Raw genomic sequence first — 22001 nt, 5'->3', positions numbered from 1 at the left:
CAAATTGATTCAACGGAACTTTCTCCCCAGAGAATAGATGTAAGATTGCAATTTAAAGATCATTTGTAAAATAATGAAGTTTTCTCAATCTGGTATCTCTCAGATGTAATTCAAATCTCATACAGTAATTTCCAAATACAAAGGCTGAACATGATATATTTCTATATTATGGGAACTTCAGATCAGAACTTCTAGTGAGCCTTTGTAATAAGGATACTATGTAAAACATTATTCCGATGTAAGTACTATTGGAATACTTTGTTATTTCCATAAACGTTCCTTGAAAAAAGACTAATTCTTCTTTTCCTTTTGACTTAGTTAATTTTCTTGACTGTTCAAGGCTTGCTGTATTTTTTAAAAGTATGACTAAATTTTGAAAAGCTTAATGTCTTTTTATTTTTTGCAGAGCAATTTTTTCCGTGTTGGATTTGATGAAAATGGACATGGCTAATTTTGCTGTCAGTAGCATTAGGCCACATTTAATGCAGCAGTCAGTAGAATATGAAAGAAAGAAATTTCAGGAACTGTATGAAAAACAGCCAAGTATGATTTTTCTTGCCTTCCTTTACTAAATGATACACTTACATTGTTAAAATGGAAATTATGAAGTAGATTCAGCATGAATATTCAGTTTCATTTTTTAGCAACTTACTTAACTGTTCGTAATCAAAAGAATATCAAATAAAAAACTCCATAAAATATGCCCCAAATCCCTGTTTCCCTCCCAATCCAAAATGATGCAGGTCAAAACAAATAAAAGCCTACCACCAAATGCCTGCATAGTCAGTGCTGTTTCCCAAATCTTTATATATCATAGATCCAAATAAAAAAATTATACCAGATTTCTTGGGCTTTGCTATGTAAATCTGGCAGCTATTCCCCAAAGTGGAATTTCTCTCTTGTGTTGGATGATTGTACAATAAATGCCCTGGGAAAATGGACAGTAATGGCATAATTATTCAAGTGTTTTAGTTATGATAATGAATAACTACATGGGCATAAGAAATGGTGGTACCTGCCAATTTTATGATAACTTCAATATATCATCCATTCTACTTGTGGACCTGATTTAAGCCCTTCCTGGTTCCTGTATGGGGCTAGGTCTGTGTGATAACCTGGATTTGAGAGATTATCAGTATTTTTTTGGATATGAGCTATTGGAGATGGTTCTGAAGCACATGATGAGTCTCTCACTCTCGAAAGGCAGTATAGGTTTATTTTAAATGGATAAATAAATTGGTGGAGTAATGACTGAATGAAAAAAACCTCTATCTATCTCTCTTTAAAAGATTCCTTAGATTTTGTGACTGAATGGCTGCAAGAAGCCATGGTTGATCTACAGTCCAAAGTTGCCTGTGCTAGTAATAATGGTGCTGCCTCACCCAGTAGAGTTCCGGCACTGAGTCCTGTTGCTGTACAAAATCATGCATATATCCAGCTACTCAAGTGGAATCATCTGCAGAAACCTTTTCCAGAAGTAACTATATCTGTAATTTCTGAAATCTAGATAACAACAGAAATGTGTGGAATCTTAGGACAGATTTTAAATCAGCCTTGTTCTTAACCCCTCCTGTTAAGGCAATGAAGAATTTAATCCAAGAAAGAAAGCATTATCCTAGATGTGAGTGGGTAATGATGGGGAAAGAGTATTTACCTCTAGAAAATCGATCTATTTCTTTATTGGGTGTACAGGAGAATCATGTCTTCTTTCCTGCTCTTAGGTTCTTAGAGGAGGCATAGAAAACCCCATTTCTTTGAAACGCCTCCATTTTATTTTTAGGATAGCTATGGAGAGGTGGTGTGATGGCTCAGTGGTTAAGATCAGGGGTGGTATTCACTTACCTTTGCTACCGGTTCGCAAATGGGAGCACGCACCACCTCTGCGCATGCACAGGACCTTCTGCGCATGCGCAGAGCATCAGAAACGGGACATGATGACATCAGGAAGGGTAGGTGGAACCTCCCGCAGCTGCTACTACTGATTCACCCAAACTGGATAGAACCAGCTGAATAGCACCACTAGTTAAGATGCTGGGTTTCATGACTGGAAAGGTTCAAGAACCAAGTACCACGCGATGGGTTGAGCTCTTGTTTTCATCCCAGCTCTGCCAACCTAGCAGTTCCAAAGCATGCAAATGCAAGTAGATAAATAGGTATCATTTCAGTGGGAAAGTAACTGCATTTTGTGATGTCATGCTGAACATGATTATGGAAACGTTTAAAGTCCTTGTGTCAAACGGAGATGAGCACCATCCCCTAGAGTCAGCTATCACTAGCAGAATAAAATATTCAAGGACTCCCCTATGGAGAAGAGTACAAAAACTCACAAGAGGTTGTCAAGAGAAGATACTCTCTTTTCTCACTTTTTCTCTTCTCTGGATTCGCTTACGTTTTTATTTTTGTATTTATTAAATTTAAAGCCACCTATTTCACTATCAAATGATTCTGGACATACCTTACTATGAATAAAAGTCTTTCCCCCTATAGTTACTTTATATAATCCTAACTTGATAGTATTTAAACTGATTTTGCATTTAACTATTTTTTTCTTTTTTTTCCTTCAAAGTAAGGAAGTTTGGAGAGCTTTTTTTTGAAGGGAGAAATTATTTGATTTTATGTTAAATTTTAGTCTTTTATATTATGCTGGAATTATATATTTGTGAAAATGTGGATATGCTTATGAGTTAGAGTGGAGATATGGAACATATATTGAACAGGATAATTCGCTATTTAGAATGTGTAGTAGAGTTTGTCTTTTGTAAAGGAAAAACATTAGAGCTTTGTTTGGATCTTTTGCTGATAACTGGATTGAAAAAGACATTACATATTTGACTTTACTATTGTTAAGAGATAGTTTATGGGATTAAGAACAGTGGTGGGTTGCTACCGGTTCACCCTGTATCGGGGGAACTGGTAGCAGGAGGCTCCACCCACCCGCCCAGATGTCTTTGCGCATGCACCCATGAGCGAACCTGTAGCGGCCGAAATTGAAACCCACTACTGATTAAGAGTTTTATATTTATTAGGTAAGAGGCAAAGAAGTTGTACAGTAGAATTGTTTATACTTGCATTGAAGAGGGCGGGAAGTCACTTAGGTGGGAGTTCTTTTTATGCTTCTTTTTCTTGCATTTTTTCTCTTTCCTTCTAATTTGTATCTTTTATTGCTCTAAAATCTGTAATAAAATTATTTTTTTTAAATAAAAAAATAAGGCGCAATATGTATCTAATAAATAAATTTTTCCTCCTGGAAAAATAATTAGTACTCGTTAGACAGCAAACCTATGTGAAATGGCATATAGATAACATTGATACTGGATCCTTTATTTTCATAGAGAACTAATTGCTTTTTTATTATTGTGTTTCTTGGAGTTTTGAGAAAGAGCCATCACAACAGTGGTGGGTTGCTCCCGGTTCGCTCCGGTTCTGTAGAGCCGGTAGTAAAAATCTTCTGGCGTTAGAAGAACCGGTAGTAATGGCTGGCTGGCCATGCCCTCGAACTGGTTCCCTGATCATCAGAGGTTTGGGTTTTTTTACTTTTAAAAGCATCTTTTCTTCAGTCAAAAAAAGGCTTTTAAAAGTAAAAAAAAAAACCTCTGATGATCAGCTGAAGAGGTTGTTAAAACAAAAGGTTTTAAAAGGTTCCTCTGGCGATCCCAGCTGAGTTAAGAGCTTCTGGGCTGCCATTAGGCAACTTCAGCTGGGATCCTCAGAGGAGCCTTTTAAAATCTTTTTTTCCCTCTGGCCCTCCTAATGCCCCCTCCTCACTTATCTTATTACTGTTCCTTTCGAGCTGGCAAAGCCATGTTTTTCATCAGTTGCATCAGGTAGCAACTGAATCTGCCTGCCTGGAATCCATCTCCTCAGTGAGCAACTGCTTTGCTGGCTGAAGATTTCTGGGAATTGAAGTCCACAAACCTTAAAGTTACTAAGGTTGGAGACCCTTGATTTAAAAAATATAAATAAAATAATAAAATATTTGTGCAGCTTTCTGAGATTTGGTGTGTTTCTTTAGTGTTTCACTCTAACTACACAAACACACAAATCTCACAAAGTTGTATGTGACATTGTGTGTGTGTGTGAGAGAGAGAGAGTCAGTTGTGTTGTTTGTGTGTAAAGTGTGAAAGTTGGTTTTTGAGCTTTTTGTGGCTGTGTGAGGTTCCTGCTTGTTGCAGGGGCCATTTTGGGTGAAGTCCAGCTGCTTTTACATTATGTGTGAGTCTGTTGTGTTGTGTTGTATTGTGTGTGTTTGTGTGTGTGTCCCTTCGCAAGCTCTGGCTGTCCCCAGGGAGAAATCGCCCTGTCTCTGCAGCATTGGTCATGTGACTGAGTGGGCGTGGCCAACTTGATGTCACTCACAGCAAGGTGCCGCCCCACCTTGCCCTGAGTGACTTCAAATTGGCCACGCCCACCCAGTCATATGACCACCAAGCCACACCCACCAAATAACCCATGCCCACAGAACCGGTAGTAAAAAAATTTGGAACCCACCCCTGCTTCACAAAATTGAGGCAATTTAATAGCAATACCCTGCTTCCCCTAAAATAAGACATCCCCTGATAATAAGCCCTCCCCAAAAATATTTAACTGCATGCGCAGCCAGTCCCTGCCATTGCATCTGGTTAGGGTTAGGGAGACAGCTGGAAATCAGGTAAGACGGCAAGAGGAGCCCCGTCTTGCTCCACGTGCCCCAAAATAATAAGATATCCCTGAAAATAAGGCCAAGCACTTATTTCAGGGTTCAAAAAATATAAGACAGGGTCTTATTTTCAGGGAAACATGGTATCAGTAAGCTTACTAATTATTTGAGAAGCTGCTATGTAATACCTGAGCAGTTACTGACAAGGACCTCAACATTGGAATAAATGAGAAGAGAATTTAGTTTTGAGTTGTTCCAAATGTATTTTTTCAAGAGGCAACTGGACTTCATTTTTCCTTGAAGACATTTCATTTGTATTTTGTTCCAGGAAGCTTTTTCAGTTCAGCTCAGTTTTGAGCTATTACCAAAATGACACTTTGTCTTAGGCATATGCATGTAAACAAATACAATGCTTACTGCATGAATCAGTTCTTAGAATATGGTTTAGATTATATAAGACAAAGGTTGTGGTCCCAAACTACCTAGGATTTTAAAGTTAAACCCATAATTTATGAGTTGTATCAGTCACAGAAACTGCTGTAAATAATGTTTGAATGACCCACCAGTTGTTGTGATTGATATATTTTGATACACATGGCATGTCTTGATTTATGAGAAATTTTTATCTATATTGGTTTCCTTCCCATACCGTAGTTTAAAAACCAGCTAATTAAAAACTGGAACATTCAGTTCATTGGTATGAACTTTGCACAGAATGATTTAATTACAGCAGATTTACAGCATCGAGATAGGTGGTGGAATCCAATACCTTTTATGAACCGGGCAGGGTTCAACTTTCTCATAATTTTTAATTGAAGAAACTCAATGGGACGTTATAGAGAAGTGGATCTTGAATTGAGATATAATAGTAATTGATCAGAAGGAATTATACAACATTTGATCCGTTGGTCTTGTGTAATTTTACATTAGCTTTTCTTCTTACTTTTTACTTTTTTACTTCTCTGAAAGCTTTGCATTTACTAAAGGTTTAATTTCAGCCAGTTATAAGTTGATTGAGGTTTTTGGACAGGAATCCATACACGTATATTGTAGTTTAAGATCAAAAAGATTGAGAGGCTGGCACCTAGAATAGTTTGGAAGTTAACTATATTAAGAACTTTGAATAAGCCCACTTACGTTAGGCTGTGAGATTTCTTTCTTACCACACCTTGTCATTCTTTATATTCCAAACTTAGATCCATTTTCTATGCTGAAAATGTTTTTGCAGACTGTCTTAATGGACCAAAGCCGTTTCCAGGAAATGCAGCTGGAATTGGATCAGCTTATTCTAATTGGTGCTATTCTTCTGGTCACATTCAATGCATCAGGCACAGCTCTTTCTGATTTGCCAGCTTTTACCAACGAACTCAAAATGGCTATCCAAGTATTGCTGACAGGCCTACACCTTCCGTGAGTACCTTGCAAATTTTGATCTCTTATGGCAGGGATGTGCAAACTTGGCTCTTTTAAGACTTGTGGACTTGTCCACAAGTCTTAAAAGAGCCAAGTTTGCAGACCCCTGTCTTATTTTATAATGCTGAATGCTATTGACATGAACCTGCGAGTTTAGGCCTACCTATTTGAAAGGATTCAGGAAGTTTCCCCAGCTTCTGTTTGATAGTAAAAAGCCTTAAAATTATTGGGAATGTTATTTGCTTGGTAGATTTTTCTTAACTTGGAATAAGGATTCTGCTTAAAATCAGCTGACATCAATGTTACCCAAGTTGGTCTATTAAACTTACAGATTCTGTGCTTCCAGCCAGCCAGCTAACCTAAAGGTACCAATGAACTCACATGTGCATTCTGAAAAATGCAGGTTTGAATCCCACCCCCATCATAATTAACTCCTAGTGTGAATAGGAAATTCTGTCATTGTCATTTCTTTATGAATTTAATTTCCTATTACAGGTAGTCCTCAACTTACGACTACAATTGAGCTTAAAATTTCTGTTGTTAAGCGATACATTTAAGTGAGTTTTGTCCCATTTTACGACTTTTCTTGCCAAAGTTGTTAAGTGAATCACTGCGGTTGGTAAGTTAATAACTCAGTTGTTAAGTGAATATGGCTTTCCCATTGACTTTGCTTATGTGATCAAGTGACTTGGGATACAGCAATGGTCATAAATATGAACCAGTTGCCAAGCATCTGAATGTTGATTACATAATCATATAGATGCTGCAAAAGTTGTGTGAAAAATGGTCATGACACATTTTTCGGTTGTGTTGTAATTTTGAACTGTTGTAAGTTGAGGGCTTACTTACTTAATAAATATTACTTACGTATATTTACAAGGCACAAAAATGATGACATAGTTTCCACTAATGCCACTTTTCTTCTTCAGGACTTCTTATTGGTTTTTATTTTTGGGCAAGGCTTATGATTTTGCTGACAGATAAATCAGTTTTAAGGTTTCATGTGAGCAATTCTAATATATGGAAGCTTTTTATCATTCTTTAATTCTTCTAACTTTTGTCTCTAGTTCCTTCAACTTGGATGAAACTTTGGCTGTTGTAAGTGAAAAGATTTGTGCTGAAGTTAATAGTTGCCTTTCCCAGCATGGCTTCACACCATTTACATCTGAAAAAGTGATTGTGCTTAAAGGACAAATCCAGGCTCTTGCCAATCCTGATAACGCTGTATGCAAACTGATAGGTACGCATTATGGATAAAATGAGTTTTGTTCAGCGTTTATAATTGTCTGCAAGTTTATATTCGTATTTGAGAATATGCCATATGTTAATGTTATAAAAAAGTGAAAATTATTTGGGATAACCTTTGTGATAGGCCATATCTTTTATATCCATAAACAATTTCTTTTAACTAAATGAACAAGCTAAATGATTTTAAAAGATTAAGGATTTTATCCTGGGATAATTGCAGATATATAAAAAAACAGCAGATGAATCCTTATATTTTATATCTTTGAATGCGACTAGAATACAAAGATGCATTGGGATATTTGGAGTAAAAAGACAATTATGCTGAAGGAACTTTTAATATTTATTATTGGAATAGGTTTCTTGAATCAGAAAGCAGCAGAATCCTTTTATTTATTTGATACATACTGTATTTTTTTGGACTATAAAACCTACTTTTTTGTCTCCCAAAAGGGGGTGAAAATGTCTGCGTCTGAATACTGCCTACCTGCCAGCTGTTTTTTTGCCTCCGCATGCCCCATTTCGGGGCCTTTTTTTGGCTTTTTTCAGCCCATTTTTGAGGCTTTTTTGACCCATTTTAGGCTTTTTTCCCGACCCATTTTCAAGGCTTTTTTTGGCCCATGTTCCAGGCTTTTTTAGCCCATTTTTGAGGCCTTTTTTGGCCATTTTTTTGGGGGGGGGAAACTGAAAAAAGCCTCAAAAACAGGTGAAAAAAGCTTCAAAAATGGCCCCCCCAAAAAAGACGAAAAATCAGGCCAAAAAAAAGCTTAGAAAATGGGCAGAAAAAGCCTTGAAAATGGGCTGAAAAAAGGGTGGAAAAGGCCCAAAAATGGGGTGCGCGGAGGCCATAAACTTTTTTTTTGTTGATTTCCTCCTCTAAATTTAGGTGCGTCTTATAGTCCGAAAAATATGATAAGTTTAATTTGGCTCTAGATAAATTAAGAAGATAAATTAGGACTTCTTAAGTTGTGTTATTAACTCTCTTCTTTTCTCAAGATTCAAGGATCCAGTTGTTTTTAGAGAATTACCTTGCTTGTGGTCATCAGAAATCACTTCCTCCTGTGCTTGGTGGATTGGGCCCTATTCAGAGAGAGCTGGAGGAGATTGCTATCAAGTATATTCGCCTTGTTGACTACAACAAGCTGGTTTTCAGTCCTTATTATGATGCAATTCTCAGCAAAATATTGAATAAAGAGTTTCCTTAGCTGTGAAGAAAACTGAAAAATGCCAAGTCCATTTGTATGCAGTCCCTCAACAATAGAAATTCAGATGGGGGCCAGAAGGCTGTTTTAGTCTGCTTTTACTCTTTTTTGTCAAAATTATAGGGCTGGAAAATAAAAGCTTCCTTTAGATACCAGTTGTTCATTTAGGATCCCTACAATCAGTCCTGCCATGTTCTGTACCCTTCTGGGTCACCTCTTCCTACACAGCCCACTGCTATTCAGAGACTTCTCTTTAAAACCTGGGGCAGATACATTCATGCATGTAGGGTAAAATGCAAGTATATCATGCTGATCGTACTCCAATTGGACTTTTTACAGAATTCCCCAGCATGGTTGGCTTGCATCACCGCATTCCACTTGTTCCTTTCAGATAGTAGTTTAGGAATACAGATAAATTTAGGAATCAAGTGATTTGCTGTATTCTGTCAAAGTGCAATCATACATGGAAAAGAATTGTGAATCTATGCTTGAATATTATTGCTGGCTTACTGTGGTTACCTTTCATCTATTGAAAAAACATTGAAACATTTAAAGAAACAGCTTTCCAAACACGTTTCCAAATAATTCAGTAGCAGTGATCAAATATCATTATGTATAATATACATAAAATATTTCAGCTTGGTATATAACTTTATTAGCCATAATGGCCATTGGCAACATATAAGAGTAATTATGAAAACCATTCTGTTCGCATAATGCAAACTACATGCTAACAGGTTCTTATATAGATATAGTACTTTATATAGTTCTTCAAGCCTGTTCTAAAATCTACAACTTAAATTTCCACATATTCAGAGTTTGAATATTGGTAGTTAAAGCACTTTATATGTATTCTGCAAGCCAAGGCTCTTTTGTGTTTCTGCGAGCCATGGTTTTCTATAGCATTTGTTTCTGTACCTGCAGATACTCAGTCAAAATCATATATTTTTGTAGAATATTTTCCAGTTCTTTATTTCCCTATTCATAAGAATGCTGTTCTGTAGATTCAAGGAAGTGTTTTTCTTTTGACCTGCAAGAACTCTTTTGAAAAGAGCGGTTTCTTAGTTTTCTATTAGTGTAGGTTTTCTTTGCAGCAAATACGAACAAGACCTTGAATAAGAACTTTTCACTAGATGTAACGAGAAAATGGGATGAGGTTTTAAACATTAAGAAGGAAATAAAAATGATAATCTCAGAGAACAATGAAATAATTTCCTAGTTTCTTAGTTTTCTATTAATGAAGTATAAAAAGGCAAGCAAATTTTTTTAAGCTGAAGCGGTTGAGTAAGATAAATCCACTGAATGTTAATGAATATCGTTTACATAAAAGTTTGAGATTAGAAGAAAAAACAGATTAAAGTCCTAGTTTGTATCCTCCTTACTAGTGAAATATGAAACTTCCAGTTCAATTGCTATTTTAGTTGCAAATATTGGCATTATTGTGCTCATCTATCTAGATTGTAGTTGATAGAAATGACTTCTGTCTCATCTGTGCCCGCAGCACAGAATTTCACCTGCTCAGATCTGACACTCTGCTCAATCCAGAGGGGAAAAAAGATGCTTCTATGTATGCATATCTCTTGCTCAGTTGGATGCAAAATATTTATTGGTTTATATGTTACATAAACACAAAGGTTTATGTTTATATGATTCATATGTTACAGATTGTTAAAATAGCTCATTTCTTACACAAGTATTGAAATTTGCTTGGCTGCCTTAAAAACTAATTTCAAGAATTCATGAAAGCGAATTCATGAAACAATCTGGGTTTTTGACAAAATAACTGGGTTTCTGAAGCAGAATTACTGGTGGATTGCTTTCCAGTGTCGAAGTTTAATGAAATAAATTCTATTTATTTATTGTATTAATTAAAGTAGCTGAACTAAAAAATGTTATGTGTTAGAATGAAAGTTATATTCAAAAACAGGAATAATAAAGCAGAGAAGCTTTAGTTGGAAAGATGGATGCAATATGGGATCCAAATGTTTAGTTGCCTTCTGTTAAATATGACTGAGTTTTGTTGTCAAAGAGCAAAAGATCTCTGTTTTTTCACTTAAATAATCCTTTTAATGATTAGAATTACTTAAAAACAAAATATTTGATCATATTCTAAATGAAACAATAATTGATCTGCAGTATAACCAAACCAATTTTTTATTGGTTTATTGTGTTTTTTTGTAATTTCTTTGTTGATTGTTGTGAGTTGCACGGAGATGCTGGGAGTTGGGTGGCATACAAATTTTATTATTATTATGTCTGGTTGCACAATTAGCCAGATGTTTAAGAATGGATTTGGCATTTAATATTAATTATTACTTCAATCCAACAATATGTTCAGTATATATCAGTGTTGGCAAACCTATGGAACGCATGCCGCAAGTGGCACGCAAAATCGTCCCGTGAGGAATCCGCAGCCTCACTGGCTCCTCTTCTGCGTTCATGCACACATACGTGGAGGTCAGCTGGCTGTCGTGCACGCAGGAGCGGCAAAACCCGGAAGAGCATCACACATGTGCAGGCTGGCACCCGAACAGCTGGAAGATGGCCAGCTGTTCGTCGGGTGCGCATCCATGCTGGAACCCAGAAGTTTGGGTGCTGGCTCGCGCATGCGCAAGACTGCTGCTCTTCTGGGTATCAGCGTTCCTATATGCGAAGGCCAGCGGGGCTGCACATTCCTCGCGGGATGGTTTTGCATGACATTTCCGGCACGCAGGCCACCATGCAGTGACATAAAAAGTTAGCCATCACTGGTATATATCATTGAAAACTTTGTTTTTTTTATAACGAATGCTCCTGCAAATGCCCTTCCTTTTGAAATTTGATGCCTCAGAATTTTAATAAGAAAAATAGGAGTCCAAATGTTTTTGTTTTATGTAAACAAGCCGTTTAAAACTAGTATTTCTAACATTAAAAGAATGGCCAGAAATGGTAAAGCCAAATCTAGTCATTCAGTCTCACCAATTCTGGAAAACTAGCCCTTACTTTAAACCTTTTTCATTAAGATCAGTTAGTCTTCAGATTTTTAACTATTATCAGATATTTAAATTTACCCATCCACCAATTTTATTGCTTTAAGACAGAAAGCAATTTGAAAAAACCCTTATTGGTGGAAATTTAGTATTTTACCAGAATTGTCCAATATGTATGTGTTTATGGGAATTTTTGAATTGTTAATATTCCAAGCTTGATGTTTTTCCTCAGTGTTGCTGTCATCTATGCTGTCTGTGCATCTTTAATATGAGATGGTAATTCATCTGTAATAAATTAATAATTTTAATGCTTCTATGTAGTTTTCCAATAATTTATTCCATTTTTGCTGTTCTATTTTCACTATTTAGTTATTTATTTCACAAATGCTTGCTTTAGGTTTGGGTTTTGCTTCATTGTTTTCTTTAGAATTTTTATCCCTGCACTAATAAGCAAAAAGAGAAATGCTGCATTAAAATAGGCAACTATTTAGAAAACTCAAGGTTTTTTAAAATGACTCCCACATTGTAAAGAAGTGACAAAGAGGAACAGGAATGATCAAAAGTCCTGAAGGAACTGAAATTCAATTCAGGTTTGGCAAATCCATTCACTTGTACGGGTGTATCTTGTGCCTGGTGCTTGAATGGATCTTTGATGCGATAACCGTAAGATTCCTGGAAGCCTGAAGTCTATTACTTAATAGACTTAATAAAGATTTCTACGTGTGCTCTCTCAGACCATCCAAACCAGTTCCTTTCTTCCGATTTTTTTGATGGCAAATAATATAGGAAACCCCAAAGCTCAGATTCTTTCAGCATCTCTCCACAGAGACCAAAGTTTGTGTTTCTTGCATGGAGCAGATGAAGTGGAATCTGATGCTAAGTTATAAAGTCTTATTTCTCTCAAAATTCCAACAATGCATGGGTTAGAGAATGTTATCTATTTTCAAGGACCACAGTACTACTTCTATATTAAAATTATCATAGTACACACAATAAGTCACTGAAGCAGTAGGCATGAGCTTAAATGGACTCCAGAGGATGGTAGAGGATAGGAAGGCCTGGAGGAAAGTTGTCCATGGGGTTGCGATGGGTCGGACACGACTTCGCAACTAACAACAACACACAATAAAGAGTGAGACATTTTTACATGAAATTTGTAATCAAATTTGCATTTTGCAGACTTCAACTTGAAATGTAAACTTTCTCTGGAGTGATTTAAAACTACCGAGAAAGGGCAAAATAGTAGGTCAGAAAGATAAATTCTATAATTATTTGTATTGACTATAGAGATACTGAGTGATTTCATATCTTTCACGCAATTAAAGGTAATAGGCAAGTGACAAACAAAAATCTTGTCCCTTATCTTGAAGCTAGCTTGTGGCTATCACAGTACTTAGCATTTTATTTTGTAATCTGAAAAATACCAGAAATATTTTCTGCATCCAGTTATTATTTACGTAACCAAAACAAAACTAATGTTAATCTTTTGACTGACAGAAAAATTGTACCTCCCCTAAATCATCAATGATTACTATTGTATAGCTGGAGTATTTGCTGACTAGCATTGAAATGTCAATGAAAATGGGAACTCTTCAGTTCAAAAGGATCTCAAGCCATTTTCTATTTCTATATTTCTACGGAATAATTTAATTTCTATAAATTATTTGAATTATTAGCAGGCCTCTTCTAGAAACTTTTGTGAATTAATTTTATGCTCTGGACAATTACGTATTTTTTAATACTGTGATACAATCATTAATTGCATCTTTGAATTACAAATTTCATTTCTCTTCAAAGTTTATTTCACATCACTTTGTCACACATCAAGTCTAAGGAAAATAATGCCTAGAAAAATAATGCTAAAGACAAACTTCAATATACACTTATCCAAGGAAAAGTAAACATCAGCGGAACCAATTTCATTTCAGTATTTAGGATGATTAGTGGTTTCGAGATACTGACAATTTTTGTATCAGCTAGAAAAATAATCATGAGACGTAACTTTAAGGAGATCCTTTATTTGAAAGGAACATTTGTTTTTCTATTTTAAACTACAAAACAGCTTCCATTCATTCTGCCATAAATTAAAATGAAGAATAAGGCAGGACAGACACTACATGAGCAAAGTGAGAACAGTTTGTTTTTCAGAAATGTGAATTTAAAATATTTCCCCATTATAAGCTTTCCAGTTTTTAAAAATAAAACTGTCAGAATCCCCACAAGAATTCAAGTGGTGTGTGAGGATACATCTGAAGACCAACCAAACAATGGCAAACACATTTTGCATGGTCTGTGTCCCAATGTGTAGTTGCTGCCAGAACTCAGATTTGCTCGTTCATCTGCCTTTTTCCTTTTCTGATGAAAAAACAGCTGGTAAAAAAGAGGCACCACAGTAACAAAACAACCTCAGTTGCAAGATGCATGTTAGAAACTTTCAATTCTTTTTAAACATTTGATTTGTTGAAAGACAACATATTACAAGTCCTTTAGATTTTCACAACTGAATTTGCGACGTGCCTCATCGGATTCGTTTCTGTTGTCGTGCTCTGTAAATGTCATGAATTGGAGGAACCACTGATCCCTTTTCCTCATCATCATCTGAATCTTCGTTTGGTCTTTTGACAGATTTATTGAGAAGGGCATTATTTTCCAAAGGTCCATTCCCTTCCATTGAAAGGTCAGGCAAGCCTCCCGTAATAATCCGTACAGCTTCATCCACAGCTTTGGAAGAGGGAAGAAAAGAGTTCATTTTGTGAAAAAAGGTTTGCTCAATAGTTGTGAACATACACATGATTTATATTTAGAGATATAAAGTACATCCATCAGTAATTACGGAGAAGGATAGAATACTAATATTTTTGCTCAAACGGCCATTTTCTAAAGTTAAGGATGACCCTATTTATATATACCTTATACCTTTAATCCAGCCAACCTCTGACCCAGTGAAATGACCTTACTGGCGATCACCATAACCAACTCTATAGTTTCCCATTTCCCAAACACAGATCTATCCAGTTTCTCTAAGAACGGTCCAGGTCAATCTACCAAAGTTCCATTATATCACCAGCCCTGAACCCATTGGCTAGGAAAGTAATTATCTGGGATCTGAGTGGGGAAGAAATACTCTGATATGGAACAGGGACAACACAGGTGAAAATGTACTTCCACCAGGCACTTCCAAAATGGGGGCCAGAGGAAAAACAACTTACTGTCTGGAAGTTTGCATCTTCTGACAATCTCCATGAGCTCATCCACTTGCACAAATGGACCCTGCACACACACACAAAAAGATCAGCCATTTAATTGGAATATTGACATAAACGCATTATAGTTCAATAAATGTAATATTAATGAAATGAGTCAGTAAACTACCCAAGTCTTCAGAAGATTTCATTATATTACAACTAACCTGAAAACACACAGGAGGTGGGAGAAGTTTCATTAGAACTACAGCAGCAGGTGGAACAGGAAAGACACCACCAGGAACTGGATGTAAACCTGGAGCTGGAATATAATAACACAAAAATAACTCTATAGTTTTATGGCGAAAGTAAAAAGGCTTGATTGGAGTTTTGTTTATTTTGGAGATGAAGCTTATAAGGCATCATATGCAATGAATAAAAAATCTGAGATCAAATGACAACACAAACTGCATGCAGCACAGAATACATGTGGAAGGGTAAATTAGAAAAGCATTTTAAAAATAAAGTTTCAGCCAGAATGTAGCAGAGAATTTCCCTTTTTATCTTGAGAAAATTTAGTAATTGTCTCACGTGCTAAATGTCTTGGTTGGAATGGAATCATTTGCTGGGTATCTGGTTTTGGATATTCTGGCTTTCTGTCTGCTTCATCTTTTAGCACAGGTACTATTGAAGGTGCCACTACAGGATCTGGAATTATGGTTGATAGCTTTGCACGAGAGACATCCTGGAAATTGTATGAAAAGAAAAGTGTTAATGAATCCATGTGGCTTAATAAATTAAAAAATCCTTAAATGATGAAAGTGTGCCAATGGACATAATGTAACATTCTCTGTTAACTTACCTTATAACCAAGAGCTTTGAGTTCACTGGCAGAACAAGGGTACAGATCCATGAATTTATACCTGTCTACCAGCAAAGCTGTTTCTTTGCCCTCATATTCTTCCTTGAAAGCTGTAAACCTTCGTTTCTCAACTTTTAATATGCTAGCCAAGTCGCCAATATTGCTTTCAAAAGCTAAAAATCGAGCCCATATTTCTCTGTATAAGAAAATACAGAAGAAAACAAAAAACCCAATAACAATTAATTCATATGCCCAACAAGAAACAGAAAAATCAAAATATTGAAAACATGCTTATTTAAGCATATTCTAACTACACTGTCTAAAATAGTACCAATGTCTTTTGCAACTGTTCAATAACCAGCAGGTTTCAAATCCAATTTATTGAAAGACTCACTGCTACATGTTTACTAAAGAAATATTTTATGTGTTGGTGGCTTGCTACTAATCAACTCTGTCTTTGCATGAGAAACTATTCTAATCTAATGTTAAATTTATTGTATACAAATACTAGTCATTTTTTTCTTTTAACCAAAAGGTACAGCAATAGCCCACAGGTTAATTTTAGCTGCCTCCTTTTTCTAGAAAATGTTTATTTTAGATCCAGAAAAAATGACAATTGAGTCTACTCTATAAGCTGCTCTAGTAAGGAGGGACAGTCAAAAGAAATGATTCTATACTTAATATTGATTCAGACTGAATGGCAACCAGTCACCTTATGTATAAAGAGGAGCCATGGTGGAAGAGCTCTTACAAGTAAAATGGAAACAAAATAAGCTGCATGCATAGATAGTCAATTCACTACATTTAGGAGCAAAATGGCAGACAAAATATTTATTAAATTTAGACAAATGTAATCCACAAATGTACATAACTCCCCAGCACTTTGGTTCCAAGTGGAAATCACTTGTTAAAGGGAATAGTTTTCAGCAAGGAAACATAGATGAGTTGGGGAAGAATGTATGGTGAAAGCCAGGAAGGAGGTATGATCATACATTTATGTATGTTTGTATTAATCAAATTTATACACCACCCATGTCACTGTACAAGTGACTTTCACAGTAAACTCATTACTATAGTTTTCAAAGCATAAACACAGATGAGATGGGGAAGAATGCAGGTACAAAGCAGGCAGGAAGGTGGAACATTTATTCATGTATATATCGGGTGGGTTCTACTTACCTTCACAACAGGGCCGCGCGCATGCGCAGAAGCTTCCTGATGATGTCCAGGTCAATGGGTGGAGCCTCTTGCCGATTTTACTATCGGTTCTTGCGAACCGGTCCAAACTGGGAGCAACCCACCACTGGTATATGTGTATTAATTAAATTTATATGCTGCTGATCTCGCTGTCTTAAGTGACTCTGAGCAGATTACAGTAAACTCATTTCTGATGCATGCGGGCCAATGATCTAACCATGACAAGTTAGATCAGTACACCATCAAAATATTTGGGGGCATCCATAAATGAATGCCCACAGAATGTGCTACAAAAGAGATCACTTGTAGGAAGAAGCTTTGGTAAGGCTTACCCAGATTTCTCTGGTGGAAGGCTCCCCGAGGTCAACACACGTTCAAACAAGACTCTTGTATTATTATCCTCTATTAAAAACAGAATTTAAAAGCAAAGATGAAAACATGTAAATATTCGTCTGATTTTTAAGAACAGAAAATTTTTAAGTTTAAAAAACAAGGTTAAAATATTGAATAAACTAAGAAAAATACCGAAAAATGTGAAGAGAGGAAAAAAAAGGGAAGAAAAAAATCTGTAAAAAAGAAGGAAAAAATACAAGGCAACGATTTTCCCTTAATTCAAGACAGTAACTTATCACCTTTTCTATCAGTTCAATCTAAAATCTTTTCATCTCATACCTTTTTAGAAAAATATTAAAAAGAAATTATAAGAAAATAACTAATTATTTGAAAATCCCCATCTATTCCACATGGACGGAACAAAATACTAATGGCTGGCTTTCCTACATAAAAGCTGAGCAAAAAGGGCTTAAGGCTGAAAAGAAGCTAAATAAACTTAACTTTTAATTACATATTCATTACAATTAAAGAGACTGTATCACACTGAAACAATCCGAATCTTAACAGAAAAATTTAAAACTCAATTTACAATGTTGACAACAGCAGAGTACATATGATCAAACACCATCATTATTATTATATTATAATATAATATAAATTTGTAGAAGTATCTAAGTATCAAAGTTAAACTGGCTGAGAAGGCTGCAAATGGCAATCACATGACCACCGCATGCTGCAAGTGTTGTAAATATGCACTGGTTGCCAGGCACCCAAATCATGATCACGTAAATATAGGGGAACTGGGACAGCCACCAATTCCAGGACTTCTCAGACATCTACTTTTTCAGTGCTGATATAACTTCAGCCACTGAATTGGTCAGTCAGCAAGTGAGAACTCCCTGTATATTTGACTATGAGGGGAGATTTAACCCAAAGTCTTCCCAGTTCGTCTTTTTAGTGCTCTGTTACACACATGTCCGCTATGCAATCCATCAGCCTTTGTCTACATTCTCTTCAAATCAGATTGTGTATAATAACCCTTTTGGGCACAAATCTTGATGAAATAAACTTTTTGAAAAACAAAGAAACACTAAATGTTAAAAGTCCAGGTTTTTTTAGCAATTAATTATGCGAGAATGCCTCTAAAATTATCAATTGCCCAGTATTTACAAATTAGATGCTCAATTTTGTGGAAAACATTTGTTTTGTTTATACAAAAATGCTTTCTAACATTTTCACTGCATTTAGGGCAGTTATAAGAAATAAAACAAATGAATAATAATATTCTAATAAAAAAAGACAAAGTGAATTACAATCTTCAATTTAATGATTTCTCAGAGCTCCTGGGACTTACCATTCAAATGAGAAAGATAATCAATATATGCCAAGACATATTCTGGAATGTCTCCATATTTCTTCAAGCCTAGCTCAAAAATCTTAAAAGCCACTGACTTGTCCTGTGAATTTAAAAACGTTATTAGTCAAGTAAAAAATGAACCATCTAAAAACTGATATCATAATTTCACTCACTATGAAGAATTACCTTGCTGCAATAATATTCCATCAGAGCAGCTGTAACATAAACATGGTGGCGGGTGCGGGTATCTTCTCGTGCTTTCTTAAATATCATTCGGCCTGATTTTATACCTTCTGCTCGCCTTGCAAATTTCATGTACTGAATATAAACCTGAGGAATGGATAATCTTTTAGCTGCAGTGCAGTGTAAAGAGATCTATGCTTTATTACAAATGTGGCTTTGTTGCACATTAAAATTTCTTTATATTTTGAAATTCAAGATAGCATATATATTTAACATGTTTTAGTTCTTAAACATCCCAAACGTAACAACACGTAATTGTCTAAACTCATATTGCTTCTCAAATTCCTTGGGGGTCAAACCAAGCCCTACATAGCAAATAACTAATGTACAATTCAATTGATCAAAAATCTCCACTACCATATTGCTCAAGTGACTGGCCCTAGAGTTGGAATTATACGCTACTTTGCTTTTCTGCTTCTCCAGCTGCTATCCAAATCGTCAGCAACTTTTAGGGCTGTGAATTTTGCCAATGAATTGTTTAGGTTTGCTTAGATGTGGAAAATGAGGTGCAACAAATCAACCATCTGTCTTTTCATAATAGATAATTTAAAATCTCATAATTCTGATCAGGTTTAATAATAATGATAACTGGCATGATTTACTGAAATCCGGTATCTATTACTAAAGCCTGGTTGGAAGGGGAATTTCCCCTCTCAAAAATGTGCCCATCTGGGTTTCAAGTGTAATACCAGCCATTATTTTAAGACAGGGTAGCAGAGTTGTTACTGTCACTTGAAAGATCCTGACAGCTCTCAGAGACCTTGTTGATCAAGTTGGACTCTGGTGATCAATTGGGATTGCTGCTACTGGAACAGTTTCACTTTCTGAGCTGCTCAGTGACATAACTGGATTGGCAGTAGAGTTTCCCAGACTTATATTGAAGGACTTCAACCTGCCTCCCTAGGTATGAGGTCAGAAGCAGCTTGGAAGTTCATGGTCATTATGAAGCCATAGTTGCTACCTTGAATGAAGGGTTCAACAATACCTCTAGATTGGGCTGTATCTATGTAAACATTTTCTGCTACCCCTGGTTTTCAGAAAGCTCTGAAAATAAAACAGCACCAGAAATGTCCAGAATATCTCTGGAACAAAACTAAGAATGAATCTAATCAGAAAGTTGATTATTTTTCTTCCCTTATTGTGTCTCTAGGTGAAGGTAGCCATCTAGAGGTTCTGTTCAAGGTGACCCAGTCTCTCCTAGGTAGGGATGGGCCTGAGGAATATTTGCAGGGCAACTACAAAGATACTTGAGGCAGATAAAGTCACTAAAATCCATTCTGAATTGGATTCCAGTTGTGCAGGTGCTTTGTTTGAGGCACAGTCATGTATGGTTATATGAGAAACTTTTAAGCCGGTTGGTCTCAAGGATGTGGACAAGGAATCTATGGCCTCCTGTAACTTACATCTGTGTCCCTCCTGGCTGGTTAAGGCCTCTTGGGAGACAACCTGTGGTTGGATCCAGGCAGAGGTGAAGTCATCCTTGAGGGAGGAGATGTTCTGCCGCCCTTAAAGTGGTGGTGGTCCACCCCATCCTCAAGAAACTATCCTTGGATCCAATAGCTCTGGAAGATTTTCACCCTGTCTCCAACCTTGAGAAGGTGGTAGGCTTGCAGGTCCAGAGGAACCTGGAGGAAATAGATTATCTGGACCCTTTTCTGTCACGTTTCAGACTGGGCTATAGCACTGATACAGCATTAATTGCACTTGTACTTGACCTACAACAGAATTAAGATGGGGTGATGCCTCCACCCTGACCATACCTGATCTATCAATACCATCATGATATCCTTCTGAATTGGTTTAGGGAATTGGGTGTGGTGGGCACAGTGCTGTGTAGTTCTGTTCCTCCAGGTCAGTTGGTTTTGATGGAGAGAAATGTAGCCCTAGATTTCTGATTTTTAAGTTCCTTTAGAGTTCTACCCTCTCTCTGCTTCTATTTAACATGAAACCAGTGAAGGAAGCCATCCATTAGTAAGGGTGTAAGTATCATCAGTATGTTGGTGATATACAGCTTTACCATTCTATCCTTGGTCAATCAAATTATGCAAACAAGACTCCTTCAAAGTATTTGTAGACTGGGGAAAGGGTCTGGATGGGAAAATAACAAACTTCAGCTCAATTTAAGCATGACTGAGTGGCTGTAGATTTTAATGCCTCCACCCCTGCCCCTGCATCTATAGACTTTCCATCTTTAGTTATAGGCGAGGTTGCATTCTCCCAGACAAAATTAGTTGTCTCAAAACCCCAAAAAATGTGGTTGCTCCAAAACTGGAGGTTTTTAAGGAGAGGTTGGACAACCATTTGTTTGAAATGATATAAAATTTCCTGCTTGATCAGGGGGTTGGACTAGAACACCTCCAACTTCCCTTCCAACTCTGCTATTCTGTTATTCAGTGCACAATTTGGAGACCCAAATTGGACTTGCAGTTCCTGCTTGAAGAACAGGTTGCAGCTGTGGGTAAAAGGGCCTTTGAACAACCCCATCTTGTGCATTAATTGCACTCATTCATGGATCTGGAGTCACTGTTCACTGTCACTCATGCCTTAGTTACCTGTCACTTGAATTGAATCAGTGGTACATGGGACTTCCCATGAAGACCATCCAAATACTATAATTTCTTCGGAATGCAGTGGCATGAATAGTTATGGGTTTACCTTAATGGACCCATGTAACATCACTGCGTTATGAACTACACTAGCTTTCTACTGGCTTCTGAGTGCAAATTAAGATACTAATTATCAATTACAATGTTTTATATCATGTTGTGATGGTTTTATATTTATTAGTTACCTTGCTTTACTTTTTAATCTTATTTTGGCTGGTCAGCTTCATACTTAATGAACTGGCAGCCAGATAAAATTGTTTAAATAAATTTAAAAAATCCTTAAACAGCTGAAAAAAGTTTGTAACACAAGAACTTATTTTTGAATATGGTTCTTCACCTTGCTTTGATACCTATGTATGTATTGCTGCAAGTTAAATAACAATAACTAATTAAACTTGGATGTTTGATGTTCGACGGGTTTTGAACTCCCCCCGCCCTGTCTGAAGAGGTGGGGGAGGGGATTCCACCCGGTTTTGTAAGAGCTGTCGGGGGTTTCCCTTTCCGGGAATTGACAGTGCCAGCGATGGTGGGGACGATGGCGCCTCTCACCTTCTTGCCATATGGGTTTGTTGGCCTATTTTTGACTTTGACTTTCCATCGGACAAAGGGGCCTCCCATTGGTTGGTCCATCTATTCTTGCCTTGTCCATTCTGAGGAAATGACTTTCTCTCGCTGTCTCTACTTTTCAACATGCGATACTCCGCACATGAACTCCTCTGCCTGCGAGGTGCCCCCGCCTCACAGGAATGGCCCTCT

The 22001-nt window shown here is 36.7% G+C and overlaps 2 protein-coding genes across 2 annotated transcripts in view; one reads left to right on the top strand and one right to left on the bottom strand.

The window, feature by feature from the left end:
- TCP11L1 (t-complex 11 like 1) overlaps positions 1 to 11777 on the top strand; it is a 32755-nt gene extending 20978 nt beyond the window's left edge. Inside the window, exons 7-11 of the mRNA XM_058160646.1 lie at positions 407 to 543; positions 1290 to 1477; positions 5865 to 6046; positions 7117 to 7289; positions 8291 to 11777. Coding sequence (XP_058016629.1) covers positions 407 to 543; positions 1290 to 1477; positions 5865 to 6046; positions 7117 to 7289; positions 8291 to 8499 — 889 coding nt within the window. The 3' untranslated portion in view covers positions 8500 to 11777. The remainder of the gene's footprint in view (positions 1 to 406; positions 544 to 1289; positions 1478 to 5864; positions 6047 to 7116; positions 7290 to 8290) is intronic.
- A 1690-nt stretch (positions 11778 to 13467) lies between these two features.
- Positions 13468 to 22001, bottom strand: part of CSTF3 (cleavage stimulation factor subunit 3) — a 65854-nt gene continuing 57320 nt past the window's right edge. Inside the window, exons 14-21 of the mRNA XM_058160636.1 lie at positions 18583 to 18726; positions 18394 to 18496; positions 17039 to 17108; positions 15510 to 15705; positions 15239 to 15392; positions 14875 to 14969; positions 14675 to 14735; positions 13468 to 14186 (exon numbers count right to left, since the gene is read on the bottom strand). Coding sequence (XP_058016619.1) covers positions 13984 to 14186; positions 14675 to 14735; positions 14875 to 14969; positions 15239 to 15392; positions 15510 to 15705; positions 17039 to 17108; positions 18394 to 18496; positions 18583 to 18726 — 1026 coding nt within the window. The 3' untranslated portion in view covers positions 13468 to 13983. The remainder of the gene's footprint in view (positions 14187 to 14674; positions 14736 to 14874; positions 14970 to 15238; positions 15393 to 15509; positions 15706 to 17038; positions 17109 to 18393; positions 18497 to 18582; positions 18727 to 22001) is intronic.

The sequence above is a fragment of the Ahaetulla prasina genome, chromosome 1 (assembly GCF_028640845.1).
Source record: "Ahaetulla prasina isolate Xishuangbanna chromosome 1, ASM2864084v1, whole genome shotgun sequence".
Lineage (NCBI taxonomy): Eukaryota > Metazoa > Chordata > Lepidosauria > Squamata > Colubridae > Ahaetulla > Ahaetulla prasina.
This window is presented reverse-complemented; position numbering and strand designations above follow the sequence as displayed.